The sequence below is a fragment of the Benincasa hispida genome, chromosome 12, assembly GCF_009727055.1.
Source record: "Benincasa hispida cultivar B227 chromosome 12, ASM972705v1, whole genome shotgun sequence".
Classification (NCBI taxonomy): domain Eukaryota; kingdom Viridiplantae; phylum Streptophyta; class Magnoliopsida; order Cucurbitales; family Cucurbitaceae; genus Benincasa; species Benincasa hispida.
The window spans coordinates 55,420,708-55,435,417 of NC_052360.1; the positions used below are offsets into that span (position 1 = coordinate 55,420,708).

A 14,710-nucleotide genomic window follows, 5' to 3' on the forward strand; every position below is an offset into this window, starting at 1 on the left:
TCCCCGGATGGGGCCCCGAATAAATTCCCTGGTTTGACCCCATCCTCGGTCAAACCGGGGAATCCCCGCCCTGTCAGGTTTTTTTGCCAACCCTAATAAATATGTCTGATCCTTGAAGTTTTAAATTAACCATTTTAGTCCCTAAGTTTTCGATAATAAGTTTAAAAGGTCATCTCCATTAATAGAACGGTTTAAATTAACAGATCTGTCTAAGTAGATTATTTAAATGCTGATGTGACTTACTGACTAAGTTGATGATTTGGATTTAAATATGTCTCGTGAAGTTCGTCTTTTGAAATAACTTCACAAGACGAACTTCACGAAAAATGAACTCAACTACACATTATTTTTGTCTTTTGTCTCGTGAAGTTCATCTCAAGAAGTTACTTCACGAGACGAACTTCAAGAGACAAACTTTACGAAAAATGAACTTAATGAACTCAACTTCATGTCATTTCTGTTTTTTGTCTCGTGAAGTTCATCTCGTGAAGTTACTTCACGAGAAATGAAATCAACGAACTCAACTTTATATCATTTTTGTCTTTTGTTTCGTGAAGCTCGTCTCGGAGTTTAAATCCAAATCATCAACTTAGTCAACAAGCCACATCAACATTTAAATAACCTATTTGGACAGATCTATTAATTGAAACAGTTCTGTTAATGAAGAGGACCTTTTAAACCTATTATTGAGAACTTAAAGGACTAAAATGGCTAATTTGAAACTTCAGGAACCAAACACACCTATTCCCAAAAACTTAGGGACTAAAGAGATATTTTCCTTTTATTTTGTTTTCGATAAGATGTAGGGTGAGGTAATCAAAATTTTGACCTCAATGTTAATAGTACAAACTTTACGATAGTTGAGCTATGCTCATGTTGATCTATTGTTCTAATTTGGTCTATATAGATTGGACTTAGTTTCATTTTGATTCTTTTGATTTGGTGAGTTCCAATTTGGTTGAACTAGTTCTTTCATATTTCACCTAATTGTTCAAGGTAGTGTTTTTCTATTTGTTAAACTATGTCAGTTGATTGTATTATGGTTTAAGAGAAAATGAGTACAATTTTGGAAATGAAGAATGCGTGGGATTCAACCAAATTAAAACTCATCTTAAATTAGGGCGTCTGGTTTTACATATATAAGGATCAAACTGAAACGAATTTTAGGCTACAGGGACTAAATTTATAATTTATATTAGTTAAAGTGATAAGAAAAGTGAGATGTTCTAACCAAGAATATATGTGGATGGGGTGATGAATGCAGGAACAGGGAGATAGAGAACAAGGACATAGTCATGTGGTACACCATGGGGTTTCATCATGTGCCTTGCCAAGAAGATTTCCCATTAATGCCAACTTTGAGTAGTGGGTTTGAGCTGAGACCAACCAATTTCTTCGAGAGCAATCCTGTGCTTAAAGTCACCCCACCACAGGTAGTCAACTGGTTCAATCGCTCTGACTCGAAACTATAATTAACCTCCATGGATTGTACTTTAAGAATACACTTCATCAACAACACTCATTCTTATTCAAGGGAAAAAAACCCCCATCTTTTCCTTTCTCTTCTTTTTTTAATCCTTAAAATAACGTAGAAACATATCAGTACATTTTTTGAATAACAAGCTACATGAATTGTGTCATGATCAAATGATTTTTGCTTCACATCTCCACTAAGCTTTATCTGAATATCAAATTCACTTGCCTGTATGAAGTTTCTGAAGTGTCCAATAAAATTCTACCCTGGTCTGGCCATCCAATGTTTAGTTGACTTTGTGTGGGATTTAGTGGACATGTCAGTTGAGGATTTTTTTAAAAAGGAATTTGTGAAGATGAGATGTCTTTCTTTTCCTTTGAGGTAGTCAAGTGACACTTGCTCTGAATGCAAGAAAAGAAAAAGGAACGGTAAAACAATAAAGCCCTCTTCAAACATCATGCTTTGAGAAGAAGTTCCAACTTTTCATCATTTGAAAACAACAAAAAGCGATTGGACTTCCTCATCCAGCTTTCTGCCGTTCCAATCAAATAAACCTTTATATTAGGGGCAGCTTAATTACCATTTGACTTCCAAATGAGGACTGCTTCCTTTTGCTTTTTTAAGTAGAATTTTCATCTACATTATCTAATAAAGAAGCATGCCGGTTTCATCATAAAGCGAAAGATCAGTAAACAAACGACCAAAAGCCGTTTGAATTTTCCCTCCTCCCTCCATGACTTTTCTTCTGTTTCTTCTCGTAGTCCTTCACCTTCATTTCTGTACGGCGGCGCCACCCTTTTTCCATCCGCTTGACCCTCTAAACCCAGAGGAGCTTGACCAAATTAGGCTCGCTGTCCAGAAATCCCACCTGGGAAAGCTTCCAAATCTCACATTTCACTTCGTTGACTTGGAAGAACCAGAGAAGAGGGATGTTCTTTCCTGGCTCTCTTCCGGTGAACAAAACAGCCCCCTCCACCGCCCGCCCCGCCATGCCAAGGTTGTGGTTCGGGCGGCGGATTCCACCCACGAGCTACTTGTAGACCTTACCACGGGCTCGGTTAAGTCTGATCATGTCTATAATGGACATGGCTATCCTCCTCTCACTTTTGTGGAGCTTTTCCAAGCCAGCAAATTGCCTCTCAGTTTCCCCAAATTTAAGGCTTCCATTCAGAATAGAGGCTTGAACTTGTCTCATGTTTCTTGCATCCCGTTTACAGTAGGCTGGTACGGCGAAAAAACAACCAAAAGGCTTCTAAAAGTTGCGTGCTTTTACAGAGAAGGAACAAGCAATGTCTTCTCCAGGCCAATCGAAGGCATCATCACATTAATCGACGTTGATTCGATGAAAATCATCAACTACTCCGACAGATTCACCGCCCCTTTGCCGGAATCAGAAGGCACCGATTACCAATCAAAGAAAACAAAACCCAAATCTTCCAATTGCAAGGCGGCGAAAAGAAGATTCACCATCGAAGGCCATCAAGTGAAATGGGAAAACTGGGTCTTCCATGTGGGATTCAATGCCAGAGCCGGAGTTATTATCTCAACAGTCTCCATTTTCGATGACGAAAAGAAGAAATTCAGACGAGTGCTTTACAGAGGACACATTTCAGAGACGTTTGTGCCGTATATGGATCCGACGAATGAATGGTACTTCAGAACCTTTATGGATATCGGAGAGTTTGGATTTGGGCGGGCGGCGGACAGTCTGCAGCCGCTGGTTGACTGCCCAGAAGCCGCCGAGTATTTAGACGGTTACATGGCCGGAGCCGACGGGCGAGCGCAGAAAGTATCGAGAGTCATTTGTATCTTTGAACGCCATTCAGGAGATGTTTTATGGAGACATACCGAGATCAATATTCCTGGAAAAGTGGTAATGAAAATTCCATTTATTTATTTATGCTAAATTACAAAAAAAAAAAAAAAAAAAAAACCTTGAACTTTAAGTTTTTATTTTTAAAAATACCCTATTTCTCTACAAAATTGCAATATTCTCTTGGTTAAACGTTTCAAAACTATCATTACAATTGAAATTCGTTAGTCGAAAATTGTGATATGGAACGATGTGAAAGATTTTGAAAGAAAAAAATTAGAACCTTGATGCTATCTCCAATTCTAGATACGAATTTTAGTTTTGAAATATTAATAAAAATAATGTTGCAATTTTTGAAAGAATAATTTTAGAGTTATTATTATTATTTTTTATAATAATTTTTTTTGGCAGATTAGACGTGGGGAACCCGAGAGTAGTTTGGTGGTTAGGATGGTGGCAACTGTTGGAAATTATGACTATGTTCTTGACTGGGAATTCAAAAGAAGTGGCTCTATTAAAATTGGGGTATTTCCTCTCTTCTTCCTTTCTTCTTTCTTCATCTTAATCATTGTTAATTAATAAAATAATGCATCCTATTTTACAGTCATGTCATTTTGAGAAGTTAAGCCTCTCACTTGGCTATTAATGTCTTAATTCAAGTGATCAAGTGTGTGCATGGTTTTGATAATAGTCTAAAATTATTGCAATTATCTTATTCGTAGTTAGATTATATGTGTGAGGCCAAGTTATTGGAGTGAGTTGATTTTGTCCATGTAATTCACAAGATTTTTAATAGACCATGAAATCTTATTTTATCCTTGACAAAGGATGCTTAATCGGTTTTAATTGAATATTTACTTGTGTCCAATAGTTCATTCTATTGACTTGTTTAGGTTGGAGAAAGTGAGTATATTCATTGAAGTCAGGATTCAAATCACCATACCTCCACTTATACTAAAAAGAGCTTCTTTAGTTTAATGTTCGTCTCTAAATGCCTATTATATTCACTATAATACTACCAATGGAACTAAATAATATAATCTTGAAAGTTTATTTAACCATGCTCATGTCGTTGGTGTATAGGAAAAATAATAAGGCTTAATTACAAAAGAAATTCTTAAACTTAGACCTTTGTTTGAAAATATTCATATTGCTTTAAAAGTTAAGATATTACTATTTACTTGTCATAGATATTTTAAAACTATTTTTGAAATGGAAATCGATTAGAATTTTGTAGGAAAATTCAAATTTAGAACGTGTGTGTGGTGACGACTTGGAATTGTGTCGCCCTGCTTGGGTTCCACAGTTAAATAGGCTTATGAAAGATCTGACGCAATGGTTCTACCACTATAAAATTTAGTAGTATTGTGTTTTTAATTTAGGCTAAAATTAAACGAAAAACAAGTGATTGTTTTATAATTTGAATGTGATCTGTTTTGTAGGTTGCTTTAACGGGGCTTTTGGAGGTTAAGGCCACACCCTACAGAAATAACATGGATATAACCCAACAAACATTCGGAACTTTAATCGCCGACAACACAGTCGCCGTCAACCACGACCACTACCTAACCTATTACCTCGACCTTGATGTCGATGGCGCCGCCAACTCCTTCGTCAAAGCCAAGTTGATAACCGCAAGGACGGCGGACGTCAATACCACGTCACCCAGGAAAAGTTACTGGAAAATTATCCGACAAACCATCGAAACCGAAACTGAAGCTAAGCTTCAGCTCGGCTCCGACCCAGCTGAGCTCTTGTTCATCAACCCCAATAAGAAGACAAAGATTGGGAATCCGGTTGGTTATCGGCTCATCACCGGTCAACCAGTTAATTCTCTACTGGCTGACGATGATTACCCTCAGATCAGAGCGGCTTACACCAAGTACCCATTGTGGGTCACTCCTTATAATAAGTCGGAGAGATGGCCGGCCGGATTTTATGCCGATCGGAGCCATGGTGATGATGGCTTAGCCGTCTGGGCCAAAAGGTAAATAGCTTTTAAATTAAATTAGAATATATAAAATGTCACATATACTCTTCAAAATTGAGTCCAAATTTCACTTTTGTATTTATTAATTTTAAATTTAAGATTTATTGAAATTATGCTAACTATGTTAAAATTGAATACGTGTAGAGACCCAAATACTAATTTAACCTATTTTTTTATACTTTATCATATTATAAAATATTATTACTATTTTCGTATTATATTTTAACTTTATAAAAATGGTTTACTAATGTGTGATTTTGCAATCAAGAAAATTGAGATTATTTAAATTTTGGAGACAACCGTGTTTAATTTTGAAATTGAGATTAAATTGAGACAAACTCTCAACTAAATAATTAAAAGGTAACTTACTGATTTTCATAATATGGTTTTTCCCATTCATGCAAAGATATATGAACTTTTAACCCTTTGTTCCTTTTTTTTTTTTTTTTATAAATCAAAACAAGTTCTTAAAAATTATTTTTTTTCTTGAATTTTGATATTTTTTTTTTACATAAAGTGGTTAGGGTTGCAAAGAAGAAACAAGTAAATAGATCATTTATATGCTAAAATTTCAAGAATAGAAAAAAAGAAAATCATTAGTCTCAAGTATTTATTAGATTTTTAAAAGATAGAGGTTAAAAAAAAAACTGATTTTTATTTTGATGTGATTTTGACTCGATTTTTTTGGGTGTTTTTGCAGAAACAGGAGAATTGATAATAGAGATATTGTTTTATGGTACACCGTAGGTTTCCATCATAGCCCTTGCCAGGAAGAATTTCCGGCGATGGCCGCCCTCCACGGTGGCTTCGAACTCCGGCCAGCTAATTATTTTGATAGAAACCCTTTACTTAAATGATCAATTCAAATTGCATTGTTCTGATGGAAGATCCAATTAACTTACAAAACTCTATTTAAAAGAAATTTACGGTTCTTTTGGAGCCTTGTAAAGAATAATAAGTGAAACCATTGATTGAATAAAACCATGTCAAGTGTTCGTATTCTCTTTTTCCTTATTCAATCACTAAAGTTTTCGTACTGAAGTTTCTACTTCAAATATTTCAAATTATGGAGTTAAGGATCATTTAAAATAAGTTTTAATGGACCTGTCAATAGGATTTGAACTTGTATGTAGTCAATTGGATGTTCAACTAACATTAAGAACTTTTCATACGAGTGGTGGTAAAATATTCACAAAGATAACTATTAAAAAAATTGAATAGGAATGACTCATTAAACTTTAGAACTTTGAATCACTACGGTTAATTCTTTTTGCAACAAAATATAAGGTAGAGGAATTGAACCTCTAGTTTTAATGTCAAAATTTTAAGTACTATGTCAATTGAGTCATCTTCATTTACGTCATTAATTTATTATAAAAAATTAATATAATAGATTAAATCAAAACAAAACCACAAAACTTATGCCCATAATAATGAAACTTATCCTAACCACAACTAATAAACTCATATAACTGGAAAAAGACAGTGAAATTGAATTTTGAGAAACTTATACAATGGTTGATTATTGGTTAAATTTAAATCAATATGAAACATTATTTTATTAAACTTAATAGGCTTATGAAGACTTTTACACAACACTTTTTCTAGTTAATATCAATGAATAAATTAACAAAAACATTATTAATTAAGGTAAAACCTACTACATTTATATAAGTTTTAAGTGTATAGCGTGACAAAATTGAAAATTTGGGATCTAAATTAATAAATCTAATAAAGTTAAGGACCAAATTTGTTTTTTTTAATAAAAACAAAATGATCATAAATATGGTAATATTGATTTTTTTTGTTTTTTTCCGATGTAACTATGAGGGAGGAAAATCAAACTTCCAATTTCAAAGTTAATAATAATATCATACCAATTGAGTTAGGCTTATCATGACAATATTAATTTTCTCTTATGCATTTAATTAATTTTAAATAAGCTATACAATATTCAAACTTGAAAAAAAAAGTAAAAAAATAGCATTAGATATATTCTGTTTTCTTGAAATGTATGTATTTTAGTAAAGTTCTTTGTTGGTTAATTTGTGTAATATTGGTCAAACTTATTTTATATAAAACTTTTTTTTGATTGAAATTTAAAAGTTTATAAAAATGTTAGAGTGAACTTAACACAGGTAATTGACATGACCTTTCTTTCTAAAGATTGGAAGTTTGATCCTTGTCTCCATAATTATTATATAAAAAAAAAAGTTTATAAAGATTTTTTACATATTTTTTCTTTTGGTTAAAATCATTGAGCGAATTAATAAAAATGAGATCATCGAAATAAAAGTTGGTACATTATTAAGCTTAATGTGATGAAATAAAACGTCTAGGTTCAAAACTGATTTTCTTTACCCATCTCTTAAATAGACAAAATTATTCAATCTTTTTATGTGCTATTTGTAGTTTAAAATTTTAAAGGTTTTAAACGAGTCCAAATTTTCACTTTTGTATTTATTAGTTCTAAGTTTAAGATTTATTGGAAGTAATTTTACTAAAATTAAAAATTTGAAAAATATAAGAGTTAAAATTGAATAAGTCTAAAAAATAAAGAGATCAAAATATTATTTTAATCTATTTTCTAATATTATATTGTATCATAAATTATTATTACCATCATATTATTTTTATTTTAAAAAACAGTTGACTAACAATTTGGACAGTGGAGCAACTAAAATTGAGCATTTTTTAAATCTTGAGAACAAATCTTGTCCGTTCGTAGAAACTTAGGAATTAAACTGACACATATTCCAAATTTTAAAGAACCAAAAACGTAATTAACTCATTTATATAATATGAATTTAATTAGAATTACCAAACTAAACTTAAAGTGTTTCTAACTGGGAGAACTGAAAATCAAAGAAATGAACTCCTTTTATAGGCTTGGAGTCCATGGCTTTTCTAAACCTTTTTAAGTCCATGAATTTCCTAAATCTTTTCAATATAAGACAAACTCATGACATTCCTAACTCTTTTTTATTTGGGACAACTGCACTTCTAATATTTTGGCAAAACCCAACAAATTCCCCACTGGCAAGATATTTGAAGAATTCACAGCTTTTGCAACATCAATTGTCTTCACTGACAATCATAATTCTCAACTCAAGAAACTATAACTCACTCCACTATAAAAAGTAAACCACTTGGAATACAACCTTCCAAGATTTTATTTTTTATCACATGTCAATAAACCTTCCCGATATTTATGGTGCAATTTCCACCTACTTGGCTCACTTGGAAGTCCTTCAGCCATCGACATAACTTCCACCATACACCTTGTATAACCGCCAAGTCAATGCCCATGTACAAACTTGTGGAGCCACTAACATTACATTCTCTATCATGGTAAAGCGGATATGCCACGATGATGAACTTTGTCTTTTTCAGAGTAAGTCACCTGTTGGGATTGATGCCCTAAATCTCGTAGGGTCCTATAGTTTGTAAACCTTGTATGAACAAACTTGTATGTGATTAATAATATTTGATATTTTATTCACTTTATCTATGAAATATGTGATATTTTAGTTGCATTAACCACAAACCAATAAACTAATATCCAAGGTCATCATAGTAACTTAAACATGTATGTGGAGACATACAGGTGGATCATGTTTAAGTGATAACCTAAATGGTCTATAGTATATGGATAAGGTTGGGTACCTTATCCTTGTGACATTACGAGTATGACCCGTTTTGTAGATGTTACAAATATTGTAAAGTGCTACAAATAATCTGATCCTGATCATTCATGTATTAGACATGCGAGCGGGGATATTCTATACAAAGAAGTTTGTATAAGACCGGACCACGAAATGCTTAGTCTCATTGTATAACACCGTTCATAATAGAGGCTTTCATTTCACTAGGATGACCATAGGTAACATGACCTTAATCCTGAGTGAGTTGTGAACTCCTACATGACCTTAATCCGGTCCTTTGATTTGTATGGGTGAGAATGACTAGATCGTTGACTCAACAAGCCTACTATTTTGGGGATTCGTCTGATTGGGGATTTGGGAACTCAACTACACATGATGGAATTCACTCCTTCCCCAAAGTAGGGGTAAGTAGATAAATTACTCCCTTAAGGGTTGATTCCGAGCCTCGAACAATGTGGTGCCACACCCTCTCCTGGCTCGAGAGAGATTTAGTCATAGTAATACTATGATCTATTTTTCATTAGAGAGATCAGTGGTACTTAAGGAGTTAGATGTAACTACATGGGTAAAATGGTAATTTGGCTCAGCTGTACTTACGAACAATATGTGAAGGGTCATCGTACTGTTGATTGGTTAAATCCAATGGACACATAAATATATCTGTAGTGCGAAGAGTGCAGCTGTCGGTCTTTAGTAGAGTGCCTGACAGTTAATGAATGGTTGATAATGTAATTAAAGAGTTTAATTTATTATTCACGTACGGTTGGATCTTCAAGCTACAGGTTCATAAGGTCTACTTGGTAGCTCAAAAGGATTTAGTTGAGAATAAGTTTTTGGGTTAATTTGAATTGTTCATATTAATAAGAGGGAATTTAATTATATATAAATTGATTTAATTATATATGATATGGAGTTCCTGTGGGGAATGTTCGAAAAACCGTCTGGACAGCTCAAGCATGAAGCTCTCAAATGCATCTTCAACTTTAAAATGGAGGACGGTATGTCTATTCGAGAACATGTTCTCAACATGATAGTCCACTTCAATGTGGCGGAGATGAATGGATCACGCATCGATAAGGCCAGCTAAGTTAGCATAATTCTGCACTCGTTGCCAAATAGCTTCCTTCCCTTTGTCAGTAATGCTATACTGAACAAAGTAGACTATACTCTTACAACTCTCCAACGAGTTGTAGACATTCCAATCCTTGTTGAAAAGTTAGACGAAGAAGGAAGGTGAAGGAAATGTTGCTTCGTCTTCAAAGAAGTTCCATTGAGGTTCAACCTCAGGGACTAAGTCTACACCTTCTACTTCTAACACTTCCAAGTGAAAGAAGAAGAAGGGAAGTAAGGGGAAGGGGAAGGCGCCTGCTAACCCACAGCCTATCGCACAGTAGGATAGGCGACCAACGTCGGTTGACAAAGGAAAGTGTTTCCATTGCAATTAGGAAGGGCACTAGAAGAGGAATTGTCCTCCCTGGATAAAGGAGAAGAATAAGGCTAAGGCCAAGACAAAACAAGGTAAATATGATTTACTTGTTTTGGAAACTTGTTTAGTGGAGAATGATGATTTTGCCTGGATTATTGACTCTGGGTTCACTAATCATGTTTATTTTTCTTTTCAGGGGATTAGATCTTGGCGAAAACTTGAGGCTGGAGAGATAACGATGCGAGTAGGCTCCAAGTACGTCATCTCAGCTGTGGCAGTGGGAGGGCTCCAATTGACTTCACATAAGAAATTTATCATTTTGAATGATGTGTATGTAATTCCTGAGTTAAAGCGAAACTTAATTTCTGTATATTATTTGATACAATGTAAATATACTTTTCACTTTGATTTGAATAAAGTGTTTATTCATAAAGATGGTGTTGAGATTTGTTCAAAAAAACTAGAAAACAATTTGTATGTGCTAAGGCCATTAACAACAAATTCCCTTCATAACATAGAGATGTTTAAAACTGCCATAACTCAAAATAAACGACTTAAGGTTTCTCCTAAGGAAAATGCCCATCTTTGGCATCTTCAATTAGGGCACATCAATCTCAATAGGATTAAGAGATTGGTGAAAAATAGACTTCTAAACGAGTTAGAGAAAAATTCTTTACCTGTGTGCGAGTCATGCCTTGAGGGTAAACTGACTAAAAGACATTTTACTAGAAAAGGTTATCAAGCCAAAGAGCCTTTAGAGTTAGTGCATTCAGACCTTTGTGGTCTGATGAATGTACGAGCCAGGGGAGGCTATGAGTATTTCATCACTTTTACTGATGATTAGTCTCGGTATGGGTATGTTTATTTGATGCAACTGAAGTCTGAATCCTTAGAAAAGTTCAGAGAGTTCAAGGTTGAAGTTGAAAATGCATTGGATAGACGAATTAAAATACTTTGATTGGATCGGGGTGGAGAGTTTTTAGATTTCGAGTTCCAAAACTATATGATAGAACATGGAATTGTTTTCCAACTCTTAGCGCCCGGTACACCTTAGATGAATGGTGTAGTGGAGAGGAGAAACAGAACCTTGTTGGACATGGATCGGTCGATGATGAGTTATGCTTCCTTACTGGACTCGTTTGGGGTTTTATAGTAGAGATTGCAGCTTATATCCTCAACTGTGTTCCTTCCAAGAGTGTTACTAGAACACCTTTGGAGTTGTGGAATGGGCGTAAAGCTAGTTTACATCACTTCCACATATAGGGTTGCCCAGCACATGTGCTTGAGGCTAATCCAAAGAAACTGGAACCACGTTCGAGGTTGTGCCTCTTTGTAGGCTACCCCAAAGGTATACGAGGGGGTTACTTTTATGATCCTAAGGAAAACAGAGTGTTTGTGTCGACGAACGCTACCTTCTTGGAGGAGGATCATATGAGGGAGAACAATCCATGTAGTAAGATCGTGTTGCGTGAACCTTCCAACGAAACTACTAAAACTTCAACAAGAGTTATTGAAGGGCATACTCTATCAACAAGAGTTGTTGATGGAAGTTCATCTAGTAGGTCAGTTCCACCTCAAGAGTTGAGGGAACCTTAATGTAGTGGGAGGGTTGCGAACCCACCTGTTTTCTATATGGGTTTCACTGAAATCCTGGCTATAGTAACCAATGGCGAGGTTAAGGATCCATTGTCTTATCAGAAGGCAATGGAGGATGTAGACTGGGATGAATAGGCCAAAGCCATGGATCTCGAGATGAAGTCGATGTACTTCAACTCAGTATGGGATCTTGTAGATCAACCTGATGGGGTAAAACCTATAGGTTGCAAATGGATCTACAAGAGGAAACGGGGTGCTGATAGGAAGGTGCAAACGTTTAAGGCTAGACTTGTGGCAAATGGTTATACCCAGGTGGAGGGAGTGGACTATGAGGAGACTTTCTCACCTATTGCCATATTAAAGTCTATCTGCATCCACTTATCCATTCCCTCCTATTATAAATATGAGATATAACAAGTGGACGTAAATACTACCTTTTTGAATGGTAATCTTGAAAAGGCCATTTATATGGTGCAGCCCGAGGGATTCATAGCCCAAGGTCAAGAGCAAAAAGTTTGCAGGCTAAATCGGTCCATTTATGGACAAAAACAGGCATCTCGATCTTGGAACATTCAGTTTGATATTGCGATCAAATCGTACAGCTTTGACCAAAACGTTGATGAACTTTGTGTCTACAAGAAAATCATCAACAGTTCAGTAGTTTTCCTAGTGTTGTATGTATACAATATCCTACTCAATGGGAATGATGTAGGTCTACTGACATCAGTTAATAACTGGCTAGCGACCCAATTCCAAATGAAATATTTGGGAGAGGCTCAGTTTTTTTTTTGGGTATTAAGATCTTTCGGGATCAGAAGAACAAAGTGCTAGCGCTGTCTCAGACATCATACATTGACAAGATGTTGCTCAAGTACTCGATGCAGAACTTCAAAAGGGTCCTATTGCCTTTCAGGCATGGAGTTACATTGTCTAAGGAAATGTGTCCTAAAACACCTCAAGAAGTTGAGGAGATGAGATGGGTCCCCTATGCTTCTGCCGTTGGCAGTTTGATGTATACGATGTTGTGTACTAGACCGGACATCTGCTACACTGTGGGGATAGTCAGTAGATATCAGTCTAATCCAGGATAGGGTCACTGGATAACTGTCAAGAACATCCTTAAGTATATTCGGAGAACGAGGGACTACATGCTCGTGTATGGATCTAAGGATTTGATCCTTACTGGATACATGGACTCTGACTTTTAGACTGATAAGGATTCTCGGAAATGCATTTCAGGCTCAGTGTTCACTCTTAACGAAGGAGCTATAGTATGGAAAAGCACTAAGCAGGGGTGCATCGCCGACTCCACGTTGGAGGCCGAGTATGCAGTGGCTTGTGAAACTACTAAGGAGGCCATTTGGCTCAGGAAGTTCTTGACTGATCTGGAAGTTGTTCTAGACATGTCTAGGCCCATCACCCTTTATTGTGATAATTATGGTAGTCACAAAGATCGCTTCGGAGCACAACATTGTTGACCCGTTTACGAAGGCTCTAACCGTTACAATTTTTTAGGGTTACCTTCAGAACATGGGCCTATGAGACCACCCGCGGCTGGACTAGGGCAAATGGGAGATTTTTGTACTGGGCCTTAGTGCCCTAGTTTATTGTTTTGTACTTGTTTTTATCTTGTACACCCACTCGCTTTAGGACAAGTAGGAGATTGTTGGGGTTGGTGTCTTAAACTCTCGTAGGGTCTTGTAGATTATAAACACCTGTATGAACAAACACTTGTGATGTAATAATATGAGATATTTTCGTCACTATTGTCTATGAAATATGAGATGTTTTATTTGTATTTACCATAAACCAATAAACTAAGATCCCTGGTTGTCGTTGTCACTTAAGCATGTATATGGAGACATACAAGTGGATCATGCCTTAAGTGATAACCAAAATGGTCTGTAGTATATGGATATAGAAGGGAAACCATATCCTGGTGACGCTACGGATACGACCCGCTTTGTAGATAGTTACAAGTGTTGTGACGTGCTATAAATGGTCTGATCTTGATCATTCATGTGGAGACTTGCGAGCGGGGATGTCCTATACAAAGGAGTTTATATAAGACCAGACCACGAAGTCTTTAGTCTTGTTATATAACATCGTTCATGACAGAGACTTCATTTCACTAGGATGACCATAGGTAACATGACTTTAATCCTGAGTGAGTTGAGAACTCCTACCTATGAGGGTGGTTTTTTGATTTGCATGAGTGCGAATGGCTAGATTGCCAACTCAAACCTACCACTTTGGGGATTCGTTTGATTGGGGAGCTGGGAACTTAGCTATACAAGATGGAATTCACTCATTCCCCGAAGCAAGGGTAAGTAGATAGATTGCTCCTTTAAAGGCTGATTCTGGGGCTTGAACGATGTGGCGCCACACACCTTCTCATAGCTCGAAAGGTGTCCACTCATAATAGGACTATGATGTATTGTTCATTAGAGGAATCAATGGTACTTAAGGAGTTAGATTTAACTATAAGGGCAAAACGATAAATTGGCTCAATTGTACTTACGAGCATCTGTGAAGGGTTATCATACTGTTGACTGGTTATATCCGATGGACACAGAAATATATGTGTAGTGAAAAGAGTGTAGCTGTCGGTCTTTAATGGAGTGTCCGACAGTTAACAGATAGTGGATCTCGTGACTAAAGAATTTAGTCAGCTATTCACATACCGTTGGAGCTTCAAGCTACAGGTCCATAAGGTCCCCTTGGTAGTTCAATGGATTCAAGTTGA

At 35.9% G+C, this 14,710-nt stretch overlaps 2 protein-coding genes across 5 annotated transcripts in view; both read left to right on the plus strand.

Annotated features, from left to right (window-relative positions):
• The window catches only part of LOC120067072 (primary amine oxidase-like), an 8,613-nt gene extending 5,655 nt beyond the window's left edge, over nt 1–2,958 (plus strand). For 3 of the 4 annotated variants that reach the window (XM_039018454.1, XM_039018455.1, XM_039018457.1), the window contains exons 5-6: nt 1,265–1,433; nt 2,750–2,958. In XM_039018454.1, coding sequence (XP_038874382.1) covers nt 1,265–1,433; nt 2,750–2,812 — 232 coding nt within the window. In that variant the 3' untranslated portion in view covers nt 2,813–2,958. Of the gene's footprint in view, nt 1–1,264; nt 1,434–2,235; nt 2,440–2,749 lie in introns of those variants that run through there. The other variant, XM_039018456.1, reaches the window with a different exon arrangement.
• A 247-nt stretch (nt 2,959–3,205) lies between these two features.
• Nucleotides 3,206–6,281, plus strand: LOC120067074 (primary amine oxidase 1-like). The gene is made up of 4 exons (XM_039018458.1): nt 3,206–3,347; nt 3,704–3,812; nt 4,730–5,274; nt 5,978–6,281. Exons 2-4 carry the CDS (start codon nt 3,738–3,740, stop codon nt 6,132–6,134), a joined length of 777 nt encoding a protein of 258 aa, XP_038874386.1. The 5' UTR covers nt 3,206–3,347; nt 3,704–3,737; the 3' UTR covers nt 6,135–6,281.
• Nucleotides 6,282–14,710: the final 8,429 nt, after the last annotated feature.

What these genes read in the sequence shown, in the direction of transcription:
- LOC120067074 (XM_039018458.1), top strand. Translation starts at nt 3,738, where the DNA reads ATGGTGGCAACTGTTGGAAATTATGACTATGTTCTTGACTGGGAATTC. An exon ending in GTGGCTCTATTAAAATTGGG is followed by an intron (nt 3,813 to 4,729) that starts GTATTTCCTCTC and finishes TCTGTTTTGTAG; the next exon opens with GTTGCTTTAACGGGGCTTTT. An exon ending in TTAGCCGTCTGGGCCAAAAG is followed by an intron (nt 5,275 to 5,977) that starts GTAAATAGCTTT and finishes GTGTTTTTGCAG; the next exon opens with AAACAGGAGAATTGATAATA.